Source organism: Thyridium curvatum (assembly GCF_004353045.1).
Source record: "Thyridium curvatum strain D216 chromosome Unknown NODE_19_length_512963_cov_79.951035, whole genome shotgun sequence".
Taxonomy (NCBI): domain Eukaryota; kingdom Fungi; phylum Ascomycota; class Sordariomycetes; order Thyridiales; family Thyridiaceae; genus Thyridium; species Thyridium curvatum.
In genome coordinates, this window is record NW_022156774.1 from 375,674 (window position 1) to 400,381 (window position 24,708).

Here is a 24,708-nt window from a genome sequence, read left to right on the forward strand (position 1 = left end):
GACAGAGGACGGAGTTGCGTACCTACCTACCAGGTCACCTCGATCTTCTTCTGCTCCCACTCTTCCCGCATGCTCGAGCTACCCACCGCACCAGCAGCACGCTATGGCCGTGCGCTTGACACTTGCGGGGATGCTAATCGATTCTGGAATGCTTTCCCACCCGTGTGGCGTCCCCGCTAAACCTGCTAAAGATTCGCTGCAGAGGATGGGAGTCCCTGTTAGTTCAGCAGCTAGACAACCCTGCAAGCCATGCTCTGGTACCGTCAAAGAAAAAGGAAGAATGCACGGCAAGCGGTAATTGCACGTTTGCAGACTGGGCCGTATGGGGGTGTATGGGGGTTGTTGCCAGTGACCTATCTGATCGGCCGTCTCGAGCAAATCTGGGGTGTGGTGATGGATGGTTACGAAAACGGCTGACCCGATAAGAATCTCTCGCCTTTGTTGGGGGCCGCGTTCGACGAGGGGAGACACAAACCTTGAGGTGATAATGCGAGAGGCGAGGCCAGACTCACCAAGCCCCCCTGCTCTGAATCCTCTTCGAACAAAGGAGGCCCTGTCCATGAGCCCCCCCTTCGTTCCTTTCCTGCCAGGGTCCCTTTGTATGGGCCAGTCTTGTGGTGGGTATCTCCCATGCCAGATGCGTCGTAGGCTTTGGTGGCCTGTCATTACCACACTCCTGCTCTTCGCCTTTGGATATGCGGGCTCTGCGCTCTGGATGGAGGATTTGATGGAAAGCAAATGAAAGCGTCCCCGCCCAGAACGTCCATGCGACAGTGTCGTCGTCAGATAATATCTTGTTCGTCCCGAACTTCCAACTCGTACCCAGTCTGTGTGTTTGCTTGCGGCTCAGTTGGTCCATATACGCTTCCGTCTGTCCTCTTTATCCCGGCTGCGTCTGTTCGCTCCCGCACCTGCATACTCGCCGAAAACGTCGTCGCATACACCCGACATACAGCCACGCTCACTCGCAACAGGCACCACACCACCACCAATTCCGGGAAGAAGGTTTACACAGCGATCTACGAGTTTTCCCGGTAACAGGTTTTCTTTGGAACGCATTGGGAGAATCCCCCCATACATAATTACGACCCGCGTTGCGTACAGGCGTCCTTGGACGCCCTCCCTCTCCCATCATGGACCCGCGGACGTGGGCACGAGCCTTTTCGTCCACCAAGAAGCAGGAGCAGGCGCTGCAATCGCAGCAGCAACAGAAGTCACAGATCATGTACACACAATCAAACGGCTACGGGAGCAAATCGTCGACGACAATGATGGCGGCGCCGCCGCTGCCACCGCCCGCCGTCATCCCGGCGACGCTGGAGGCGATCGCGAAGACGTCGCATGCCATGACCGACTTTGTCCACTCGCTCGGCGCCTTTGCCCATGTCGAGCTCGAGCCCCTCGCCCGCGAAATGGCCGACCTGCGCCTCGTGCTCGAGCTGCTGCGCGACGAGCCCGCTGTGCCGCGCGCGCTGCACGACCTCGTCGCGGGCGTCGCCGGCTGGTGCGCCGACGCCCTGGGCAGGGTCGACGCCGTCCTGGCCGAGTGCAGAGAAGGGCCGGCGCGCAGCGGCCGCTGGGCCGGCAAGGGCAAGAGCGAGGTCGCTGGCCTCAGGGCACGCCTCGAGGCGTACCGGAGGGCGTTGGCGCTGGCGCTCGAAGTGGCGACTCTGTAAGGGCTTCCCTCTTTTTTTTTCTCTCTTTCTCTTACGTTTTGGTTTTTTTGGGTGTGGAATCGGTCCCTTTTCTTTGCTCGTTTTCCTTCTTACCTATGCCCTTCACCGAGGTGTCTCCCGAGAAGGAGAAAGCTCTTCTTTTTTTTGCCCCTTCGGCTGCGGCTACTCTTCTAGCTCTGGTCTGGTTTCCGTTAGGCTCATCCCGATTTGCGTCTATTTTGTCCCGTTTCTAGCCCCTCCCCTTCCCTTCCCCAGCAAAGCACCAGGCACCTTTCTCCGCGTCGTCGGCAGTTCCTCGGCGCGTCATCCAGGTCTTTTTGGGGAAACGGAGCGCATGTGCACGCAAATCATGACAATAAAGCCGAATGGTGTTGGCTGACGAGGCCCTGCTCTGGTTCTTTTCTAATGCAAAATAGGCCCTTCCCGTCAAATAAGGATTCCTTCCCGATACAGGGTTCCGACGTGAGCCAAGAGGCCGATGCGATTCTCCAGAAGATCAACCGCTTGCAGGCGCAGATTCCGCAGGCCGAGTGGGGAAGCCGGCGGTCCAGGTTTACCCTGCAGAGCCATTTGAATGACATGGCTGGTTATGTCGAGGCCGTCGCGGGAAGAGAAATAGTCACCACCTACGAGATACCGTGAGTCTGGTTCCAGCAATCTCTTCTTTTATTAAACTCGACGCCTCCTTTTCTTCCCCCCATCCCTGCGTTGCGACGTGTGCATTGCGCACTGTCTCGTTGTGACGCTGCCTCGTGTGTGACGGGCATCTTTGACTAACGCACGGCTCAGCGAGTCCCCGTATCAGATTAATCCCGGCAGCAGGCCGGTTTCCAGGAAGAGCTCCTTGTCACTGAAGCGAATGAGGAACGCTCTCACCCGCGTGGCTACGTCAGAGAGCCACACGCGCTCCTCCTCTATTAGTTCCGAGTCAACGCCGTCGTTAGACCCGGCCGGCTCGTGGCAGCAGCAAGCACCTGAGGAAGAATTTGCAGTGGCGGCCAAGACGCCATCGCTTATTAGGATGCAGCACAGGACGGCCGTGCACCCCAGGGATCTAGACGACTTATCGGCAGTCAGGAGGGGCAGCCATTCGTCGTCGTCGACGGCAAACAGGGTCTCCAAGACGTCGTCCATGGCTTCGGAAGGCTTCCCGACGCCGGCGCCCACGCGACCCCTGCCCGCACTACCGCAGACCCGCCGCGTCTCGGACCATGCCTCGGTCGATAGCTCGATACCCGGATCGCCGCAGACGTCGCGGAACTCCAAGTCGTCGAGGACGGCGTCGACCATCGACAGGGCGTCGCGGACGTCCTCGACGCGGACACCCCTGTCGCCCGTGTTCAAGGACCCGACGGTCGAGAGCCCACCCCTGTCACCCAAGCATGTGACGCAGATGAAGATGTACCCTACCAACTCAAAGATACCCGGCGAGAGGGACCAGCCCGCGCTGCAGATGGACCTCTCGCCGAGCTCGACGATCCTCTCGTACCGCAGCGGCAACAACGTGCTCAAGATCTGGTCGCTCAGCGACGAGGGCGAGAGGCTCGAGGCGAGCATCAAGTTCTCCTTCCTGGTCAAGGCGCAGACGCGGTCGCGCGACTTCTTTGTGCGCAGCCACGCCATCCTCGCCGAGCCGACGAACCTGGTGGCCATCGCCACGGGGTTCGGGACGACGGTCGAGGTGCACAACTGGCAGCGGAAGAAGAAGGTGCAGAGCTTCAGCGACGCCGACCGCTGGGCCTCGGTCCGCTCCGACGTCTTCTCGGCGGGCTGGAGCCCGCTGGCCATCTACCGCGCCGAGAGCGACACCATCAGCATCTACCCGGCCGAGAAGGAGGGCAAGAAGCCCTTTGGCAAGCCCTACAAGATCGACCTCAAGAAGGCCGGGCTGCCCCTGCTGCCCAAGTACCCGGAGCTCGCCTACTCGACGACGGGGCCCGTCCTGCTGGCCGCCTCGGGCCCGCGCCCGCCGCGCCTCGGCGAGCCGCCCTCGGGCAACGTGACGATGCTCATGGCGTGGGAGATCAAGGACCCGGCCGCCGTGGCCGCGGGCCAGGTCGACCCGCACATCCCCTACAAGTGGCTCAAGCCGCGGCACCCGGAGCTCGAGACGGCGCTGCCGACGTGCCTGTCGACGTACGGCAGCGTGGCGGTCTCGATCTGGATCCCGGCCGGGTACAGGTCCGTGCCCGCGCGGGGGATGCCGGGCGGGTACCAGCTCGTGCCCGTCAGCGTGACGGAGCGACACGTGCTGGTCTGGGAGCTGCAGAGCAACAAGACGAGCACGTTTAGCATCCCCGACGCGCTGTCGTGCGTCTCTCCGGACTGCCGGCTGCTGGCGTACTGCGACCCCAAGGGCGTCCGCTCCGGCGGCAGGGGCAAGATCGCCGTGCTGGACGTCATGAGCGGCGAGGAGCTCTGGCGGTGGCCGAGCCCGGAGCTGGCGCCCGGCCTGGCCGGGTGGGAGGCCCTCGAGGACCTGGGCCAGGTGGCGGACCTGGCGTTCTCCGGGGACGCGGGCGTGTTGTTTGTCGGCGGGGCGGACGGGAGCGTTGCTATGTTCAAGGTGCAGGAGGGGGGCATGGCGGCGGCGGCGGCAGGCAGGGAGGGGTGGGGAGGGTGATTTCGTTGAATGATGCGTGCCGTGTGCAAACTGTATGTGTTTTTGTGATGTGATGGATTCCCTTGCATGTCCTGCTTTGGGTTTTTTGGGGGGATGGGGGCATACTGTGTGGAGTGGAGGTGGCCGATCGAATTTGGATAGTTCCTCTCACATGTTTTTCGATAGCAGGAAAAAGCTTAGTGGGTGTATGATGGGACGGACGTCTTGTTTATGATATCCTAGTTCGTTTGTTTTTTTCCTTTTGGATGTGGGAGGAGTTGTGTTTTTACCCCTTGGTCTGGGGCTGGGGGCCTTGGCGCGAGGCTGGGTTGGATTTTAGTCGTAATTATAGATTTAGGGGGTTTGGGTCTCCAGAACGGGACAACCTTTGAATGAGTACCTTGATAAACGTTCATGTGTCATGTTGACAGTGAGTGACTGCTTGCTCGGTGCGGTAGGTTGTGTTGATGTTCAGTGGGCTCATTCTTCTTTGCTCTGCTCTGTGGTGAGTTGGTTGATTGGCCGGAGTGATTATTAAGAACTCCTGTGATGCAAATGATCCCCGGGCCCTTCTTCCGACCGGATGCTGAAAGTAGCGGCTACGGCACGGCGCACGAGATCTCGAAACTGCCCCTGACAGGACCAAAGGTCTCGTCTATCGAGGGCTTCGGTCTCGGGACTTGGTCACTGGGAGTCTGAATGTATGGACTATCATCGCAGTTGTGATCCGGATTGCAGTCAACTTGAATACATCTCTATGGGCGATCGACCTTTGGCGAATGGGCCTGACGAAGAGGGTGATTGGGAGGCGGACTCGGACGCTGAGTTTTCTCGTGAGGTGCTGCGGTGAGGATTAACCGCCGCCAAGGAAGTGCGAGATAAGGCTGGGCGGCGGCGGCACGCCACCTGCCCACAGCCCTTATAGGTACGGCTAACGCAGTCAGCTGTCGGGGAGGAAAAGACGATTGGAAAATTTGGCAACATGGTCAGATTGTTTAATGGATAGGGAAATGCAAAGGGGGGGGGGGCAGGCCCGAGGAGGACACGAGTTCGATTCCCCGATGACGACGACAGCAAAAAAAACCCGACGACAACACAGACCACTACTCGACGACAGTGCGATCCTGTGCGGTAGTAAAATCCCAAGTGGGATTTTCGAAGCAGGCTCCCCTCCGGGCGGGCCTGTGAGCTTTTTGCACCTTTTTTTCTTTTTCAGTCTTTCTGTATGCTCGAGGTCGACCCCTGAGTATCGTCAAGATGGCTGAGCAGTGATGCAGGCAAAGATATTTCTCTTGATACTAGGGACTATCTCCGCAATTAGTACACTACTGTGATTTCCTTTCAAAGTTCAGGGCTCCTCTTCAACTATATTGATAGCTGTGCATCCCTGGCGTATGAGCTTGTGTGAGGATATCGCGAGTGTCATGACAGCCGGGCCAAACCTAGTGTCCAAACTGATGGAGTGGATGATGAATCAAGAGTCAAAGCACTTGCTACAGGAGAAGATACGCTGGCTTCAGAAACGTAGTGCTGGCCTTCCCATTCTGGCGGCTGTGCTAGACACGAGAGCCTCACTCTTCGTGCGGAGAAGGAAGCGAGAGGCCAGCGGTGAGAAACCGGTGAGGTGATTGCTACACCGAGGGAAATGGCATCCTTTGGTTCAAGGAACTGTAGAGAGGTCCTTCTGTAGCTTTCTGAGGCTCGAATGACGTTCGTGTAGACATTGGCGGTAAGTTTCCCTCTCAAAGACAAATCTTACAGCCTTGCACGCAACACGAGCCAGCCTCGCGATGCTACCGAGATGTGACACGGCATGTGCTTGATAAGTCGATGCGAAAAGCAAGTTCCATCATCGAGGTTTAGCAACGGCATTTCCGCTCCAACAACCTGAAACTACGTATAGCGGTCAGCACGGATTGGACCATCCGGCGCACATTAACCGGATCGAACGCCATAGGCAGGCCGCACTCGTTTACATGTGCCGCAAGCCCCTTCGGCAACTAGTCCCAAACGGTCGGGCGTTAATATCAGAAAGTATATCAAATATACTCCCAGCATGGGAATAAAGGCGATATACCCTCGCACGGGCAATCTACCTGCCAATTGACGCAATTGACGCATTGATTGGGCTACCATCATGCCTTGTGAGGGGTTGAACTGCATGTACGTGGCACTGCAAGGGCGAATAAGTCGTTCATGTTCCTACTGCAATGACGTGCGAGTCGCCCCTGGTGAGTTGTAGGATGGAGAGCTGCCTTTTGGATATCGCGACTCCGGGCTGGACTAATACGAATCAAGCAGCTGCACGCTTCCGATGCAACCCTTCCCCTACTTGCCAATGCAACACACACACACACACACACAGACGCACACGCAAGCTTCGTATCTGGCTAGCGGGATATCTCTGTTGTCGGATCTCTTCGGCACGCGATGCTACTCCAAGCACTGCCCACGCGCCCCGCCGTGCCCTTGATCCCGGCATGGCAAAAGCTTAGCAGGATCGCCCGGACGTTAGACAACCTGCCCAATCCGGCAAGGGAGGCGTTGCTAACGCCGACTTATTACAGGGGTCGCGGCAGTCGATCTTGATTCCACTCTGCGCCCACGGCTCGCGGCATGGAGCGACGGAATGATAGGGAAAGGGAAGGATAGCGAGGAGAGTGCATAAGCTGCCCGGACGAGGTTTCATTCTCGCAGTTCCAGGCACAGCTTAGGAAGGAGCTATGTCCAGGGTCCGAAGAGGCGGGGATCTGCAAGACGGCGCATATTCCGCGGGCTCCTGTGACTATATGAAGCTTTCGGTTCGCCCCCCCTCGACTACCGCAAAGTATATCCGGTTCCTGGACCACCCTTTCTGGTCTCATTTTTGTCCGAGTGCGTGTCGTCGAGGTGCATTTCCCGCCACATCCATCCTCATCACTTGCACAGCTGCTCCCCTCGCGTACGCCAGCTGCCACCCGGCTTCTCTCCTTCCCCACCGCGGGCAAGCATTGCACCACACTCACTCACCGCGATGCTCTTCCCGCTCGCCTTGCTGGCCACGGCCGCCACGGCCCGGGTCATCTCCAGGCTCCCGTCCGTGCCCCAGGGCTGGCGCGAGCTGCGGACGGCCGAGGACGCCGAGCCCATCGTCCTGCGCCTGGCCCTGCGGCAGCAGCACGCCGCCGTGCTCGAGCAGGCCGTGCTCGACGTCTCGACCCCGGGCCACCCAAAGTACGGCCGCCACCTGTCGCGCGACGAGGTGCGCGCGCTGGTGGCGCCCTCGGCCGAGGCCGTCGGCGGCGTCACGGCGTGGCTCGACGGCCACGGCGTGCGGGCCTTTGTCGACAACGACTGGGTCACCGTCGCCACGACGGTGGGCAAGGCCAACGCCCTGCTCGACACGCGCTTCGCGTGGTACGAGTACGAAGGAGGACAGGGACAGAACGGCGGCGGCGCGAGGTCGGCGCCCAAGCTGCGCACGCTGCGGTACAGCCTGCCCGACGAGCTGGCGGGCCACGTCGACATGGTGCAGCCGACGACGCGCTTTGGGCAGCCGGCGGGCCAGAAGTCGACCATCTTCGAGGTGCAGCCCGCGGCTGAGGAGGTGGACGCCAACGCCCCCGCCGCCCTGAGCGCCGCGCAGGTGCCCGCCCCGGACGCCGCGGACGCGCCCGTGCCGTCGTGCGCCAAGGAGGTGACGCCGCAGTGCCTGCACGACCTGTACGACATCCACTACACGGCCTCCGCCGAGGGCAACCTCGTCGCCTTCGCGTCGTACCTCGAGGAGTACGCGCGGTACGCCGACCTGCAGACCTTTGAGAGCAGGTACCTGCCCGCGGCCAAGGGGCAGAACTTTACGGTGGAGCTGGTCAATGGCGGGCTGGATGACCAGTCGAGCAAGAGCGACAGTGGTAAGTGAGGAAGCAGGGCTTTGCTCCCGATCCGGGGAGATGGTGCTAATGAGGGGTGTGTCACAGTCGAGGCGAATCTGGATGTGCAAGCAATCGTGGCAGTGAGCCATCCTATTCCGGTGCTCGAGTACAGCACTGCTGGTCGAGGGTAAGCGCCATGTTATTATCTCTTCATTTCAAGGTGCCATGCTGACAGGGAGTGCAGCCCCTTGGTCCCCACGCCGGATGAGCCCACCCAGCCCGGCAGCAACGAGCCGTACCTCGAGTTCCTGACGCACGTCCTCGCCCAACCGGACGGCTCTCTCCCGCAGACTCTCAGCACCTCGTACGGCGAGGAGGAGCAGTCCGTCCCCGAGGAGTACGCCCTCAAGGTCTGCAACCTCTTCATGCAGCTCGGCGCCCGCGGCGTCTCCGTCCTCTTCTCGTCCGGCGACTCGGGCCCGGGCAACTCGTGCATCCGCGTCTCGGACGGCGCGCCCTTCTTCAACCCGACCTTCCCGGCCGGCTGCCCCTACGTCACGGCCGTGGGCGGCACCACGGGCACGGGGCCCGAGAAGGCCGTCGACTTCTCCAGCGGCGGCTTCTCCATCTACCACGCGCGGCCCGCGTACCAGGACGCCGCCGTGTCGGCCTACCTCGCCACCGGCGCGGCCGACGTCTACGCGCCCTACTTCAACAAGACGGGGCGCGGGATCCCCGACGTGGCGGCCCAGGGCCGCGACTTTGTCGTCTACGACAAGGGGTCGCTGTACCACGTCGGCGGCACGAGCGCGTCGAGCCCGGCGTTCGCGGGCGTCGTGGCGCTGCTCAACGCCGCGCGCCGCAGCAAGGGCGCGGCCCCGCTGGGCTTCCTGAACCCGTGGCTGTACGGCAACGCGGCGGCGCTGACCGACATCACGGCCGGCTACGGCAGCGGGTGCGGCGGCAACAGGAAGGCGTTCCCCGGCGGGGCCAGGTGGAACGCCACCGAGGGGTGGGACCCGGTGACGGGGCTCGGCACGCCCAAGTTTGGGGCCCTGCTTGCGGCTGCTGCTCCCGGGGTGGAGAACAAGTAGTTAGATGGGTCTCTCACTTGACTCCCTTTAGAGAGAGAGTGAGAAATCCCTAGATGATAGATATGAATTAGGAAACAAGAGTAAATGATCGTTGATTAAATGGTATATATATGTATGTATGAAATCGAATATGAAGAAAAAGAAGTCATAAAAGACATGAAATTGAGAGCCGTCTTTCTTCCTCGTCTCTCATCTCATTGATCATACTCGCCGGCGAAGAGGACGTCGTCCAGGTCGCCATTGACCACGTTCCACAGCGCCCGGGGGTCGAGCGGAGTCGGCGGGACGCTGCGCTTCGTGGAGCCGCTCGACGAAGAGTTCAGCTGCTCGATGTAGATGTCCTTTGAGGCTTCCTCCTTGGCAAGGTCCACTGTAAATCGAAATGTCAGTTCCTTGTCTTCAACACAGAAAGAGATCCACCGAGCGAAATACTCACAGTGGCAGTTCACGGCCGCCCTCTTGCCAGTGTACATAGCGTGTGGCACATTAGTCGAGTTGTCCAGATTAGCGTCACCGATCGCGTACACGCCCTTGATGTTAGTCAGAAGGTTCGAGTCCGTGTACATGCGACCCTCTCCGTACAGCGCCACTCCCATGTCCCGGCCCACCCACGACGCCTGCTCGTTGGCAATGCTCAGGATGAAGGCTGCACGCTCTATCGACGGGCCCTCCTCGAAATCCACGCGGAACAGGTCGTACTCCTCCACCGAGGGAAGCGCTGCCGCCGTCGCGTTTGTGCCGTTGTTCGCGGTCGAGCCGTCGCGCAGCCGCACCACGGCCGAAATCGTCCGGTTCTCGATCGTAATGTTGCGGTACTGCAGCAGGCTCTGCCATCCGGGGCTCGCCGTGTCCAGGGCCTTGCGGTTGTCCTCGGTGTCGGTGCCGTTGACAAACACGATGATGTCCTTGTTGAGCGTCGACACTTCCCGGACGTTCGAGGGCACGCTGGACAGCGGCCCGATGACGCCGAACGGCTGATCGGCGTGCTCATGGCCATCGCACCACGGGCACCAATACAGCCCCTCTCCGAAGTTTTGCCGAATGCCGGGGGTATCGGAGAGGAGGTCCCGGAGGCCGGTGCCGAGGATGATACGCCGTGCCGAGATGTTCCGGGTCGCGTCGGAGCCGCCGTCGAAGGCGGTGGTGACGGTGAAGTAAGGGGTCGTGGTGTTGCTGTTGATGGTGGCGTCTGGGGCTGTGATGGACACGACGGTGCCGTTGGTCATTTGGATGGTGTCGTAGAATTCGATTTGCTTCCGGGCCGCCCAGCGGAAGTAGGCCGGCGTGACACCTTGAATGTTTGGTCAGCCATGCTTCACCTTGAGCTCAAGAGATGAGAGGAAGAGGTGAGGAAGAGATGAGAGTAAGAGATGGATGAAGAGGTGGATGAACAATGAGGAAGTGGATGAAGGATGAAGAGGTGGATGGATGAGATGGAGTAAGAGTTGGAGAAAGAGAGTGAGAAAATGTGGAAGAAGAGGTGGATGAAGAGGTGGATGGATGAGGTGGACGGAGTGGTGGAGAAAAGGTAGACGAAGAGGTAGATGACGATGAAGACAAAGGCAAAGAGGAAGATGAAGAGGTAGAGGTAGAGGAGAGAATAAGGTGGAAGAAGTGGTGGAGGAAGTGTTTGGAGTAAGAGGTGAGAAAGAGTTGAGAGTTGGAGGTAAAGAAAAGGTGAGAAACAGGTGAGAGAAAGAGATGATAGGAAGAAATGGGAGTAAGAGGCAAGAGTCAGAGATGGGAGTAAGAAATGAAGTAAAAGGCTCACCGTCAAAGCCCAGAACGTCGTGCATGTGCCGAGTCGGGGCGTTTCGGTAGACTCCAGAGTCGATCAGCAAGACCTTTCTCCTCACGCGAGCCAAGCCACTGAGCGCCGCCAGGCCCGAGGGACCGCCTCCGACGACGACGGCATCGTAGTGGTTGTCCTCAAAGGCTGCTACGCTGGTATCGCTGGTATCCGGGATGGCTGCGGCCCAGGCAGTAGAGATGAGGGCTGGGATGAGTGATGGCGAGAGTTTCATGTTTGTGTGTGGATGTGGAAGAAGGAAGCCAGGCGTTCAGAATTGGAAACAAAATAGAAGAGGACGCCGAAGGAGTGACGCGTAGGTTGGAAGAATCAAGAGGTCGAATAGTTTGAGGTCTGGGACTGTCATTCACTTACAATCAGTCAGCTCTTCGCTTCGCAATTCACTTCACGTAGGTAGGCTGCCACTTCACTTTAAGTACCCGAGATAGGTAATGCGTTCTCACTCCGAGGCCAACGACAACGGAATGCGATTGATCTGCCCCAACAACTACCGTTTTCGTACACCCGATAGGAGCACAGCACATTGCTCGGTGTTGCGGAGCGAGACAGCTCGCCTCGTCCCGTGTCCGGATCGACGAGGCGCCACAAATGGTGTGCACAGCAACGACCGGCATTGGCGAATCGGCCTCCTTCCACACTCCCTACGGGGAGCGGATGCGAGATTCGAGTGTCCGCAGCCATATCTTGGCACTGCTGCTGGGGCAATTTAGGCGCATTCGTGGGGCAGATTGAGTTTGGTGGATTGGGAGATATGTATGGAATGCTGGGCTGGAGAGGAGAGGCGCCAGGAACAGCATTCCAGTGCCGGGAGCATCGCGCACATGTCTACTAGGTATGGCTAGATTCTTTTGCTAGGTAGCCCTACGGCTGTCCACTCTGGGAGGATGACTTCCTATTTCGTTCGTGCCCAACACTGCGCGCACTTCATGCTGGCTACAAGACCGCGCAAGCTGTGCTGTATGAGCAGTGCGTTGACGAGATGGCGATTGCCGGGCGCGTGCATCTCGGGTCCCACCTGGTGACATTGCATATGCGGAGCCGAGAAAAAGTCGGTGTGATTCGCGTCCTCGATCCTCCTCGCCGGTGGCAAGATCGTCGTTTGTGGAGAGCTGAGTATGAGTGGCAGATATTAGCGAGCGGGGAGATAAGTCAAGCTGAATCTTGCGCCATACATGTGACTATGTCACGACTTGAGGACGGCTGAGAATATGAATGGTTTGCTGAACAGATTGAGCATGTATGTACAGCATGTGTTTGACCCCCGTGAACTAGATATGTACTCCTCGACGGCCTACAAGTTCTTGACTGGTGCGTCGCCCTCGGATTTGCCAGTGCCGTACTGTCTCTTCTCTTCCTTGCCCGCATCCCGGTCAGCCTCGAACGCAGCGACTTCGGCACTGTCCATGTGCTTGGCCACATTGTCGGCCTGCCACTTCTTGAAAGTAGCACCCAGGCCCTCGTTGGAATAATCCTTGTCGTTGGCCTGGTCCTTGTGATACTTGACCCGGATGAAGTCGCTGTCAATGCTCGCGGGGTCCAGTGAGAGGCTGACTAGAGCGTTGATGACGGCTGTCTTGGGGATGATCTTGAACGTCCATTCCTGGAAGAAGAAAGTAGTTAGTACGTGCAATGGGTATTGGGAAGGAGCACTCTCAGTATTCTTGAAGAGAGAGCGTTGTAAGCAACCCACTTCCTCGTGCCGGAACTGGATCAGGTCCCTGTCGTTGGTGACGACCTGGTACCCGCGGCTCTTGGCGCCCTTGAACAGCTTGGGCAGCGCGAACCACTGGCCCGCCATCTTGTACCGGTCGTTGGCGTAGACGAACTGGTCGTTGTAGACGCAGTCGGGCGTGTAGCGCCTGACGCGCTCGACCGTCGGCTTCATCTCGTACAGCGCGATGATGTCGTCGATGAGGGCCTGCCGCGCGGGCGAGACGGGCAGCGACTTGGACGGGTCCGGCGTGTAGTCGCCGGTCGGGTGCGTCTGCCGGATCTCGAAGTGCTCGCCGGGCAGAGAGGCGTCGGTGGGGAAGTTCACCTTGCCCGAGTCTTGGGCGGCGGTGGCGGTGGCGGCGGCGGTGGAAGAAGACATTCTGGTGAAGGAGATGCGGCGACGGCGAGTACTGACACTATTTACGGATCTGATGGACAGCTGTTGGGCACGTCTATAAGCTGATAAAGGATGGAGCAACCGAAGTGACTGTTTCATTCTTCACGTGAAATGTTTCAATTCATCATATCGAGGACTGGGGAAGAGCATTTTATCTATTTATATGCCTCGCAATGCTAATTCTAGATCAACAATCCTGGCGTGTCAGGGCTGCCCTGCCCGTGGGCTCGACTCAGGCCGTCATCAATTATTTGCCCAGCTGTTGTTCCGCGTGAAGTAAAGAATGTCGGCCGAGTGGGGGTGGTGATTCACCGAATTAAGTCCGGCCTTCCGGACTTGTCCTGTCGTGCGCTTCGACCCGAATGCGACTGTCGTAATAGAACCCACATGTATCAGAAGATTTCTAGCCGAAACACCAAAGCAGCGACAATTCCCAGCACTGATCTTGCAACGGACCAGGACGATGTCGCTCTTCTGGGTTTTCGCCGGAGCGTGCCATTGCGCTTGGGCGCCTGACCGACGGCGAAGAAAATCCTCAGCCCGGGCATTATCGGGTCGTGCCGGCGTAGACGAGGGCTCTCTTGGGCCGCGCCCCGTCGGAGACCCCTTCGAGTGCGTGGTAGTCGACCCTCAGGCTCCTGTTCGGCCAGCACGGATGGGATCGAGCTTGGCTCCGGCCAACAGGGGTGTTCATGTTGATCCCTAGTCGAGTGTCAAGACCAGCAATCTTGAAGACGATGGATTTCTTTTCGTCCGTCTTCTGGGTAGAAGCCTCAGGAGTTGCGGAGATGACTGGAGAGGTCCCAGGTCCAAGGTTATTGCCTTGATTAAAGGATGGCGGGTTGGTAGGCTTGGAGGGATGTGGTGGTTTATCTTGAACCAATGGAGCCCATCCGTGCTTGTTCGCTTCGAGGACACGAGATTGCTTGATGAACCATTGGGTAACGGTGTTCAGCTTGTCGAATTTAACCTGGACGAGGTTGCCCTGATCATCTTCATCGATCCGAGCCTGGTTGACTGTATCGTGCACGGTCACCGCCGACGATCTCCGTATGTCGGTCGAGGCCGGTTGCGCACCGCGACGACGGTCGGGTCTCCTCCGTTTGACGCTCGCAAACAGACCTCATCGATGTCTGCTTCAGTCAGTGGCGAGACATAGTTCCGGGCGACGGATGGCAGGCCGGGGAAGCCAGCGGCCTTCTGCCACGTTGCCACAGACTGCCAAATGACCCCGCAAGCAACTGCTGTATAAACCAGTCCGGGAGGACGTCGTCCAGGAGTTCTCGGACAATATGAACCGGGTTGGCGATGATAGCGGCCTGCAGGGGGGAAGGGGGAAGAAAAGACGATCCTGGGCTGCACCTACGGACACAGATGGCGTCTGGGGACACGCATCACACCGTCCTTGGCGGGGCAGGGCGCTCAGACGTTCACAGACGGACGGATACTCCCACTTCGGGAAAGACCACGCCCTTGAACCCGGCCCTAGGATATCTTTGAGGTCTTCTTTGTAGACCTTGTTGAACCGGGGCGAGTGGCCGTACGGAGCGCAGAGGGCAAATGTCACTGCCTGGGTCTCCGATGGAGAGAGCCCTCGAGGCTGATCTTGGAAGGGACATCTGTAGCCCCGGAGCCTCTTCCTCGGCGTGCGGGGCCGTGTTGGACTGGAGGCGGCGGTGGTTGGCAGTTCGTGGCCTCGCTCATACAACGGGCGAGTTGTGCTCGCCGATCTTCGTCGGCGGAACACGTGAAGCGGTTGTAGGGCACCCCCATCCACAAGTATTGTATCTTGTAGGCGAACATGAGCCTCAATGACAAGGTCTAGAGCTTCTTGAGCGCGCGGGGCTGCCGTCCGCTGGCGCGGAGGTTCGAAATTGATTCTGCCAGCTGTGCGAACGTCAGGCCGGCGGTGCGCTTGAGGAACAGCGCCTCTAGGTTGGGTGCCAGCAGGATGCAGCATTCTTCCAGCCAGCGGCGACGCAATGCATGTGAATACGTATCCGGACAGCAGCCGAGTTTTGACAGCGGCCCGTTGCGAATGTCGGCAAGTTTCCAAATGATTCCGAGCTCATCTCTCAGCCGCTCTGATTGCTCTTGCTCGATCTGGTCCAGTTGGTGGTTACCATGGACCTTGAGGCCTGGACACTGTAGCTGGAGAGTCTTAACATACTCTGCCAGGTGTGGAAGCTTGAGCAAGGTGTGTATGAAATGTTTGAAGCTGCCATGGCGCTTTTCGAAATAGAACAGTGCCTGCTGAGAAGTAGTGGTACAGGACCGGTCGTGTATAGAAATCTCAGGTCGGCATGAACCTCTAAGAAGCGGATGCATTTGAGCGCCATCTTTGCTGAAACACCTTGGTTCATCTCCGTTGAAGAGTCTGGGGTAACAAGGAGGGAGGTTGTTGGTGATTTGAATGAGCTGTTGTATATATAGGAATTCTGGAGAACAGTGTGCGCATACTTGCTGCTCGTGAGAGCCAGGGAATAAGTAGTTGTGGAATTGTGATGATCAAGCTGTACATTGGGCGAGGTAATAAGGTAGAGACCAAGCGGTTTGCCATCTGTGTGAGTGACTCAAAAAATGAAGTTGTTTTTGCTTTCAGATGACTCTCAGCTTCTATCAAACACCATCCCAGGGAATCACTCCTCCGACCTGGTCATGGTAGAGGCGATGTTTGTACAAGCACACTCTGAATATCGCTTGATCAAAAGCTAGGTGAGTTTGAGTTTCCTCAAACTCTGCGCCTTGTGTTCCTATGCAACCATTTGTATCCCATGCTGTACTCTCTGTCTGCCAAACAGCAAAAAGCTCTGAATGCAGATACGTTGTATCTGAGTTTGAGCATCTGACGCATATGGACGCCCGGACTCTCTGACTCACCGGCCAAATGGTACAAGCCTGCCAAACAATGGTCGAGAGGTAAAAGACCCCGGGACCGATTTCGGACTTCAGACCCACGTCCCAGAGGGCAGAAGCCAGTCATGAAGACCTTGCGTTCGGAGGAGTGGTTGATCGGTCTAAGATTACAACTGTGTCCTAATCAATGCGAACCGTTTCAGTGTCTTGGGGATACCAGTTCAATATGTGTATTTCATTGTGCCTAGATGATAGTGTAGCTCGGCTTGCACCCGACAGTGGTTGACTTGAGGTTTAAACTATTGTCCTCTATCTATTGCATGACCTACAAACGGTGGCTTCGCTGTAAAGCTGATGTAATATATTGAACGGAAGCCCCTTTTCCATTGACAAGCAGGGCAGGAGACCATCAATGTTCACTCCCACCATATTTATCTCGGTTTCTCGCACCATATCTCCAGCATCCAAATTTGGGGCTAGTGGCAGGCAACAGCGTAGTGGTTGAGCGAGCAGCATAGAATAAAGTCCGCGGTGCTGGGAAAGACAAAGCGGGTTAGACTGATATTATCAAGAAGTGCTTGTCGCGCGGAGCGGCGTACTTGGGGTACAGGCATTTGCCTTGGTACATTTCACAGGCGTCCGAAGCGCCGTTTGCATAGCGTTGCTTGCAGGCGTCCGACTGGCCTTGGTTGACGCCTGCTATGCCCGAGTTGGAGCAGCCGCAGATTGTAGCGAGGGCTCCGGAGAAGAAGACGGGCACGGCCAGGAGAGATGTGATACGCATCGTGGTGGTGGTGGTGAAATATGGAGACTGGAATTGAGTTGAGGAAGTCTAGAGTTTAGCCGTCAATCACAGGGGCGAGTGGAAAATCAGGCATGGATTGAGAAAAGAGCCGTTGGAGTGAGGAAGAACGATGTTTTTATAGCTTATTTGCCCTTTGGGTTTCTTTTTACTTTGCGTGATACTTTCTACACCGCTGTTCATTAGCAGAATGAGCTCCTTCGTGAGGTTGGTAATGTGTTGGTCTGATGATGCTGAATCCTACGGGAAACTTGTAGCCTGATACTGGAAATGAAGTGGCCGCATCGCGTCCAGGGCCAGGGAGCCCTGTCGCTTTCTGGGGTTGCCAGTCTCTGAGGGAAGAGGACATCAAATTTCCAAGTTGCCCAATTTCCCCAGAATAGTCGCTAGTGTTGGATCCTGTCCCCGCTCAACAGAGCTAATACCGATACTGTAAATAATCTGGATCAAGTTGTTACTCGGTGGAGTTGAAAAGGGGCTCGGTCGAGCGCGGCGTTCTCTCTTGCCTTTGGTCGTCGGCCGAGACATACAAGACCCTTGGCCGTGGCCTTGTTCTCCTCGTCAGCCTCTTACACAGCACAGGAGGCAAGTGAACTTTTCCTTGACAGCATTGCGAAATGTGTATTTGGGAGATCGGATGCTTTGGATCTTTGTAGAGTCTGCAGTTTGTCACCTCGCCGGCTCAAACGACTGGCTTGAGCCGCTATGTTCAATCGCAATGATGGACATAGGTATAAGCAAGAATGGCCGTACAGTTATGGTGATGGAAGATACCGTTACCAGTTGAGGTACTATCAACTTGGAGGACATATCTCCCGGCCAGCAGTGTTTCAATGCAAGGACTGGAAGCGCTCTTCATCATGTTACCCATGCTGAGCACCTGTGTGCCAAAGCATGTGATAGGGCTGAATGGACGGACGGATGAGGTTCGTGGAGATAGATCTGGTCTGGGCCTGGGCCCTGTCTTTACGGTTAAGTGGCTCCCGTCCAGAAGCTCGAGGCCGAACTCCACTCCGCTCTTTGGGTGCCGAAATGGAGACCTGATGCGGACCAGTCCCATCGTGCTGGGACTTGCCAGGCGTTGTGCATGTACGGATCAATCAATCACAGCCCATCTGATCGGCCTTGGCACTTCCACTCGAGGGCGGCATTCTCTCTCAGAACGAGACTGATAGACGGAAGCCCGGCAACTTCACCATCTCCATTTCCCTGATCACGGCGATGCCGAATAAATCTTGGCCATTCGGGTGCCAGAAGGTGGAAATCGTGTGTCAGAAGCCTGGATCGCCAAGGTGACGTCAGACCTATTTGGGTGGTGGGAGCTGGCCGACGACTCCACCTTCTGCTTGATTTCCCACCCCCATGACCTGCCCGGGCTGCCTCGCCAGAGTTCCATTCCGTCCAAATCACTGTCCGGACTGCGATATCTTGGGAGGATCGTGTTCGCCTCTGACCCTTTCCCTCTCTCAACCCTCGAAGAAAAAGCCTCTTGCGCCATAGTTTGAGCTGTGCAAACGTGTCTTGGCCTGTGTGGCAGCTCCGGATCAGCCCCCAGCAAGCCCAGCAAGTCAAGCTTGATCGACAGGCTTGGCATACGTGCTGCATCGCAACCTTGGCATCGGCGCGGAGCAGGGATTCCGCTGTGAATCGACACCACCTATCCTCCCCGCGACGCAGCTTGGAGAGATCGTTGACGTGTAAGGCGCTTTCCCTCCCCTTCTAGCACGCACTTCCAGCCCTGCCAGAGACCAAGCTCAGCCTCTCAAATGGACCAGCGCAACCGGACTAACTGCTCCGGTCTTGTTGTCAGGAACCAATGTCCGCTGCAGCAGCGGGCCAGCGCGACGGGCCGCCGGCCTCGAATCAGGACGGCGACAGCGGCAGCCCCCGGAACCAGACCAATGACAAGCCGAGCGAGCATGGCGGCGAGCACAACGACAAGAAGGCCAACCCCGACCCGTCTGAGGCGGCTGACAGCCACGCCCACTCCCAATCCGCCACGGCGGCCGAGGCCAGCACGGAGGAGAAGCAGCCGGACAAGGAGTTCAAGGAGGATGCGGACGGCAACTTGAGGAAGCGCACCAGCATTGGCGCCGCGATCCAAGGATCTCCGTCAGACCTCAAGAGCAAGCTGGTGGACCAGAAGGAAAAGATCAAGGACAAGAAGAACCCGCCGGGAGGGTACGACGACACCCCGCTCCCCGACTTCCCCGCCGGGTACACCGTCAAGTTCACCTTCCACAAGGCCTGGAACCTGCCGGCCGCCGACTTCCACAATGCCGCCGCCGACCCCTACGTCCACGCGACCCTCACCGCTGCCGTGCCCAGGCGCCACAAGGAGGACCCGCTCATGGTGTACCGCACCCGGACCATGAGGAGGACGCTCGAGCCCGAGTGGGAGCAGGAGTGGGTCGTCGCCAACATACCGGCCTCGGGCTTCCGGCTCAAGTGCCGGCTGTACGACGAGGACTACCCGGACCACGACGACCGCCTCGGCAACCTGACCTACGTCGCCGAGCACGTCGACGAGCAGTGGCAGGGCGTCAGGCGCGAGACCATTGGCCTGAAGAAGCGGATGGGCAGCAAGCGGGCTTATTTGGTCAAGGCGGCCACCTCCCTCCTCTCCAGGGACCACGACATGACCCCGCACATGGAGATCAGCATCGAGGTCCTGGGCCGGTCCGAGGGCCCCGGCGCACAGATGTACACCATGGGGCCCACGGCCTGGATCAAGCACTTCAGTCCCATGATCGGGCGCCTGACGGGCATCAAGGTGAACAAGGACGAGAAGCACGATGAGAACGGGGATACGGACGACGGCGAGGACAGCCGGTCCAAGAGATATGAGTAGGTGCACGCCGCTAATATTCTTACCTGGGACACCAAGAAGAAAGGCAACTAACTTTAGTACGTGCACCACCACAGCTTCCAAGCAAACGAGATCCAGCTCCAAGGCCCCGTCCCGCCCAAGCTCTACCACCGCTACGTCGAGTTCCGCCCCGTCATTGGGCTCATGTTCTCCTCCAACGGCCTCCGGGGCAAGATCCTCAACAAGGCCCTGCACAAGCAGCACAACCGCATCTACAACTACGACTCGACGACGCAGTACGGCACCTTTGAGCCCTGCTCCCAGGAGGCCTCGCTGCAGTTCCTCAAGATGGCCCACTTCGACGAGGGCGGGCGCACCTTCACCTACGTCCTCACCCTCGACGGCCTCATGCGCTTCACCGAGACGGGCAAGGAGTTCGGCATCGACCTGCTGTCGAAGCACACGATGCACTCGGACGTGGCGCTCTACATCGCCTGCTCGGGCGAGTTCTTCATCCGGCGCCTCGAGAAGCCCAACGCCAGCCCGGACCTGAAGCCGCAGCAGGCCACGCACCCGTCGCAGGACCTTCCCGGCGGCCCGCCCGAGAGCCCCCCTCCGCGCGACCCGTCGTACTACCAGCTCGTCATCGACAACGACTCGGGCACCTACCGGCCCGACAAGAAGGTGCTGCCCCAGCTCAAGGAGTTCCTCGAGCGGAACCTGCCGGGGCTCGGGATCGTGGCCATGCACTGGGAGGACGAGGAGCTGCAGCGGCTCAAAGAGAACCAGGCCAAGATCAAGAAGAAGGAGGGCCCGCCGATGCGCATGGTGCTGAACCGCAGCCCGAGCTCGAGCAGCTTCAGCTCGAGCGACGAGTCGCGGCTCGGGGACCTCGTGGGCCACGGCGAGGGCGAAGATGGGGACGGCAATGCTGGCGGCGGCGGCGGCGGTGCGAGGTTCAGGAGCAAGAAGGAGAGGGCGTGGGATATCGTCGAGGACCCTTCGCGGCTCAAGGGCGAGTGGGAGAGGGTCAAGGGGTCGTCGCAGAAGGAGCTGCCTGTGCGGGAGAAGGGTGGTGGTGCGGAGGGGGGTGCGGAGGGGACGAAGAATTGAGTGTTGTCGTTGTGACGGGTTTCGCCTTTGGATTGTTTCTGGAAGTTTGCGGGCTTAGGATACCTTCTCGATTTATTTAATGCTTGGATTGTCTGGTTTCGGCCTACTGCGTGCTTTGGGCTTACGAGGATACATGTCGATCATGGTCGGATACCCCGAAAGAAAGAAAGGATGGAAAAGAAGACGCCGGGGATGGGTTTTTGTTGTCTCGTGTCTATTAATGTCTATTTCTTTCATCATTATGAGAACTGCGACGCTCAAGTATTTGAGTCGGTCGTCTGTGCATGTCGCTCCCGTGATCTTTGTATCCAATTCATCGTCCTCATGGTGCATGTGCCTCCCTCCATCATGGGTACGAGTGGCCGGGCTTGCTCATCGTGCCTGTCTCCGTTTGAAGCGATGTTGGGGTCGGTCAATGGCGTTCCCTGCTCGCTGCTGAGCTGTGAGGCTGATGGTTGTATGTATGTGTGTATCGTTGGTGTAGTCGTGTTTCAATCGTGATCTCTCCGGGCCTGGCATCGGCGGCAGGGCGAAGTGATGTATCTCACCACTGGCCGGTGTCCATCATACTATTCTGGCACACGGTACCGCTTCGTACCAATCTATCCAATTTCCTTTTTTCTCTCCATCTCTTGCCCCCCCCTCGTTTTCACCTCTTGTGCTGCCTCTCAAAGCTAAAGTTCCACACCTCGGCCCGCCGCGGGCCCTCGGACGACTCCTTGAGCCCGACGTGCTGCATGACGCTCGGCTCCAGCGCCCACTTGCTCAGGCCCATGCGGCCCGCCCATCCCTCGAGGATCTGGTCGCCGGCAAAGTCGTAGGGCGGGTCCCGCAGCAGCCGCTGGAAGCCCTCGAGGTGGCGCTCCGGGAAGACGAGGCCCTGCGCGCAGCACCCGTACCGGGGCATCTCGCGCACGCCGCCACTGCCGCCGCGGCCGCCCCAGGGCGTCACCGTCGCCATCAGGCGGTTGACCGAGATGCGGCCGGCGAGGAAGTAGAGCGCGATGAGGGCGGGCACCCAGAGGCCGAAGACGAGGGCGGCGAGGAAGCCCGAGTGCAGGGAGCGCGCGGCGGCGAGGCTGCCGCCGCCCGGTGCGGGAGGGGCTCGAGCGGAGGAGGAGGAGCCGGGCGGCGGGCCCTTGAAGAGGCGCTTGCGCACCTCGAGGAAGACGAGCAGGACGACGGCGTAGACGAGGAAGATGGTCTCCATGTACGTCAGCCACTCCTCGCTGTTCCACCCCATGAAGATCTCCGAGTAGAAGAGGCGCAGGTAGACCCAGTCCCGGCCGCCGCCGTCGTCGTCCCGCCCGGATCTGGCCCGACGGTCGACCTCGGGCAGGCCCGCGCCGAGCCGCCGGAACCAGTCGCGTGAGGTCACGACGTCGTCCTCGACGAGCGCGAAGAAGGGCGCGCCCGAGCGCCGGCACGTCTCGACCAGGACCGAGTGGTCCATGCGCATGTTCTCGACGCGGCCCGTCCCGCGCCTGTTGTCCTCGCCGCCGCCGCGCACGTCCCAGGGCACGGCGCGGTACTTGCCGCCGCTGCCGCCGGGGAGGAGGAGCTCCGCTGTGGAATTGTCCTTGTCGTCGCCGGCGTAGACGAGGACCTCGTCGGCGAGCGCGGCGAGCCAGGGCTGCCCGTAGGCGAAGTGCGCCTGCGGCCGGCGGTCGGCGAGCAGGACGGCGATGCGCACGGCGGCGCGCTCGTGCGGGGACAGGTTGTCGGCGAGGGTGGCGAGGGTGTGCGCGAGGAAGGCCTCGGTCGTGCGGTTGATGCTGGGGATGCCGACGCAGAGCAGCGGCGCGCCGGGCCCGGGGCGCAGGGCGTCGAGCTCCGCGGGCGGCCTCCTGTCGGCGTCGAGGCCGTTGGGGTTGGGCTGCCTCTGGCCGTCGGGCAGGAGCAGGTTCCGGACGAACTCGTCGCCCTCGCGGGCGCGCACGGCGGAGAACCTCGGCGTGTAGGCCTTGTCCTGGTTGTAGAAGAGGGAGGATGGGTCGTCGTACGAGTTGAAGAAGCAGAAGGCGAAGAGGGCGAGCCAGAGCAGCCAGAAGGCCACGTTGAGGTGCGAGGCGCGCATGGTTGGTCTCGACGGGATGGCAAGGGGGCTACATCCTCTTTGCGGTCATAAGGTCGGGTTGCAAAGACACGAGCGCAGGCTGGTTGTGCGTGTTATTCGTGAGGAGAGGATGGCCAGGGGCATGGAGATTTGGATTGGTAAATTTACAGCCAAGATTACCTTGGTTACTTCTTGAGTAGCGGTTAAGATAAGGATGTCTCGGGTGCGGCACAGCCAGGTGGATCCCCTGTAGCGCCGCGTTCTGAGGTAAATTTATGGGGACCTGGGGGACCTTTTTAGGAGCGAGCTGGAGCTTGTGACGCTGTTAGGTTGTTTACCACATAGCCTACCATCTTTATCATGACATGATCTCCAGGTCTATTTTCCTCCATACATTCAGCAATTTGATCCAATTTGATAGTAGGGAACGCGCTTTGAAAAGTCTACAATAGTACATGGGCCTGCCTAGGAATTCGCTCCGATGAACACCACAAGGACCGCGGCATACCCTGCCGTCAGCGCCACAACATCCTTCTTGGCCACCTCCTCGAGCGTCGAAAGCACTCCTCCGACGATCAAGACACAGACCGAAGCGGTCACGAGCTGGGCCAGCAAGTCATTGTACAGCTTCATAAAAAGCATGGGACCGATCAGCGCGACGCCACTCAGCACTGCCGCGAAGAACCTGCCAAAGTAGGCCTCGAGGTTTTGTTCCTGCTCGTCGCTCTTGTAAGAGAATCCGCCGAAACCTGAGTACTCCGGTATGCTGATGTCGAAAAGCTCCCGCGGTGGTGCTGGAATCTTATCCAAGTAGGTGTCAAGTAAGACTGCACTGTCGTGTTTCCGCTCCAGGTAGAAGAAGTCCTTGAGGAAGTTTGCTGTCCGGGCATATTGGCTCGTTGGCTCAAGCATGAACTTGAGATCTCTAATCGCACCGACTTGATGCAAAAGACCCAAGTCAGAAATGAGACGTCTCATGATGTCTTTGGAGGGTCTTACTATACTCCTTCATGAGAACACCAATCTCGTCCAGCTGCCTCTCACTGACAGTGTCCTCGTCTCGGATAAGGGCGACATGGTGTGCAATCTTTCTCTTCATGTGCACAATGCTCATGTACTGCAAGATGCGAAGCCGCACGAGGGGTTTCCGCGGTCCCAGATTGAACAAAGGAGCAACTCTGAGATCCCTAGTGGCGGCGCTGACCAGCCGCTCTCCGAAAGGCGAGAGAGATCTCGTCCTGCTGCCGCGTCTCCTCCTCCTCACGCTGGGAGTCTCGCGGTCCGGGCTGCGAGCCGAGGGCCGCTTCCTCCCTTTGGACCGGCGCACGTTAGCTTCATGCACCGTACTCTGAAAAGCAACGACAGACTTCCCGGGTTGATCCTACCCTCCAAGTCTTCCGAGCCTCTCTGTCGGGAGGCGATGATACCCATCGAGAGGGGGCTTTCTATAGGAAGGCGAGGGGCCCGTGCTGCGGGACCAAGCACAGAGCAATACGAACAACCACCCAGGTCTGCCGGGCCCCTGGATGCGGAAAGGTACTGCGAACGAACACCAGGCTCTTTGGGCAGCCTGCAAGTGTTGGCACAACGGCGATTCTCTCGGTTGGGAAGACGGAACATACGTGGGGTTGCACAAGGCCAACAGCGCTTATTCGTCACGTTTCTTGCTCACTGCATACCGGACGCAGGAGGGCGGGCTTGAACCAATTGCATTCGAAAGACTAAGATGCACACTTAATTTCTTAGATTGATGTGGCCCAGACTGCATGCATCTCCCTTCTAGGTCGAACCATGTAGGAGTTGGATGGTAGGACACGGCAGGCCCGGGCTGAAGTATGCTCTCAACTTGTTCCGGTTTGCTGTCAGAGGAGGTCTATAGACGTTTGTGGTCTTTTCGTCTCTCACATGCTTGCTGTCTGCTTTGAT

General features: G+C 58.7%; 9 protein-coding genes across 9 annotated transcripts; 3 read left to right on the top strand and 6 right to left on the bottom strand.

Annotated features, from left to right (window-relative positions):
• Positions 1–1,133: 1,133 nt before the first annotated feature.
• E0L32_004180 (uncharacterized protein) lies at positions 1,134–4,299 on the top strand (the record flags this gene model as incomplete). Its single annotated transcript, XM_031138562.1, has 3 exons — positions 1,134–1,672; positions 2,093–2,314; positions 2,466–4,299. The coding sequence occupies 3 exons, from the start codon at positions 1,134–1,136 to the stop codon at positions 4,297–4,299; spliced, it is 2,595 nt and encodes an 864-aa protein (XP_030997896.1).
• A 2,992-nt stretch (positions 4,300–7,291) lies between these two features.
• E0L32_004181 (uncharacterized protein) lies at positions 7,292–9,226 on the top strand (the record flags this gene model as incomplete). Its single annotated transcript, XM_031138563.1, has 3 exons — positions 7,292–8,171; positions 8,238–8,319; positions 8,377–9,226. The coding sequence occupies 3 exons, from the start codon at positions 7,292–7,294 to the stop codon at positions 9,224–9,226; spliced, it is 1,812 nt and encodes a 603-aa protein (XP_030997897.1).
• A 194-nt stretch (positions 9,227–9,420) lies between these two features.
• On the bottom strand, positions 9,421–11,250 carry E0L32_004182 (uncharacterized protein; the record flags this gene model as incomplete). Its single annotated transcript, XM_031138564.1, has 3 exons — positions 9,421–9,596; positions 9,663–10,517; positions 10,998–11,250. 3 exons carry the CDS (start codon positions 11,248–11,250, stop codon positions 9,421–9,423), a joined length of 1,284 nt encoding a protein of 427 aa, XP_030997898.1.
• Positions 11,251–12,327: 1,077 nt separating this feature from the next.
• E0L32_004183 (uncharacterized protein) lies at positions 12,328–13,128 on the bottom strand (the record flags this gene model as incomplete). The annotated part of the gene is made up of 1 exon (XM_031138565.1): positions 12,328–13,128. The coding sequence occupies one exon, from the start codon at positions 13,126–13,128 to the stop codon at positions 12,328–12,330; it is 801 nt and encodes a 266-aa protein (XP_030997899.1).
• Positions 13,129–13,693: 565 nt separating this feature from the next.
• E0L32_004184 (uncharacterized protein) lies at positions 13,694–15,106 on the bottom strand (the record flags this gene model as incomplete). The annotated part of the gene is made up of 3 exons (XM_031138566.1): positions 13,694–14,155; positions 14,224–14,346; positions 14,513–15,106. The coding sequence occupies 3 exons, from the start codon at positions 15,104–15,106 to the stop codon at positions 13,694–13,696; spliced, it is 1,179 nt and encodes a 392-aa protein (XP_030997900.1).
• Positions 15,107–16,555: 1,449 nt separating this feature from the next.
• Positions 16,556–16,786, bottom strand: E0L32_004185 (uncharacterized protein; the record flags this gene model as incomplete). Its single annotated transcript, XM_031138567.1, has 1 exon — positions 16,556–16,786. One exon carries the CDS (start codon positions 16,784–16,786, stop codon positions 16,556–16,558), a length of 231 nt encoding a protein of 76 aa, XP_030997901.1.
• Positions 16,787–18,620: 1,834 nt separating this feature from the next.
• Positions 18,621–20,726, top strand: E0L32_004186 (uncharacterized protein; the record flags this gene model as incomplete). Its single annotated transcript, XM_031138568.1, has 2 exons — positions 18,621–19,651; positions 19,730–20,726. The coding sequence occupies 2 exons, from the start codon at positions 18,621–18,623 to the stop codon at positions 20,724–20,726; spliced, it is 2,028 nt and encodes a 675-aa protein (XP_030997902.1).
• Positions 20,727–21,375: 649 nt separating this feature from the next.
• E0L32_004187 (uncharacterized protein) lies at positions 21,376–22,803 on the bottom strand (the record flags this gene model as incomplete). Its single annotated transcript, XM_031138571.1, has 1 exon — positions 21,376–22,803. The coding sequence occupies one exon, from the start codon at positions 22,801–22,803 to the stop codon at positions 21,376–21,378; it is 1,428 nt and encodes a 475-aa protein (XP_030997903.1).
• Positions 22,804–23,247: 444 nt separating this feature from the next.
• E0L32_004188 (uncharacterized protein) lies at positions 23,248–24,213 on the bottom strand (the record flags this gene model as incomplete). Its single annotated transcript, XM_031138572.1, has 3 exons — positions 23,248–23,720; positions 23,782–24,093; positions 24,150–24,213. The coding sequence occupies 3 exons, from the start codon at positions 24,211–24,213 to the stop codon at positions 23,248–23,250; spliced, it is 849 nt and encodes a 282-aa protein (XP_030997904.1).
• Positions 24,214–24,708: the final 495 nt, after the last annotated feature.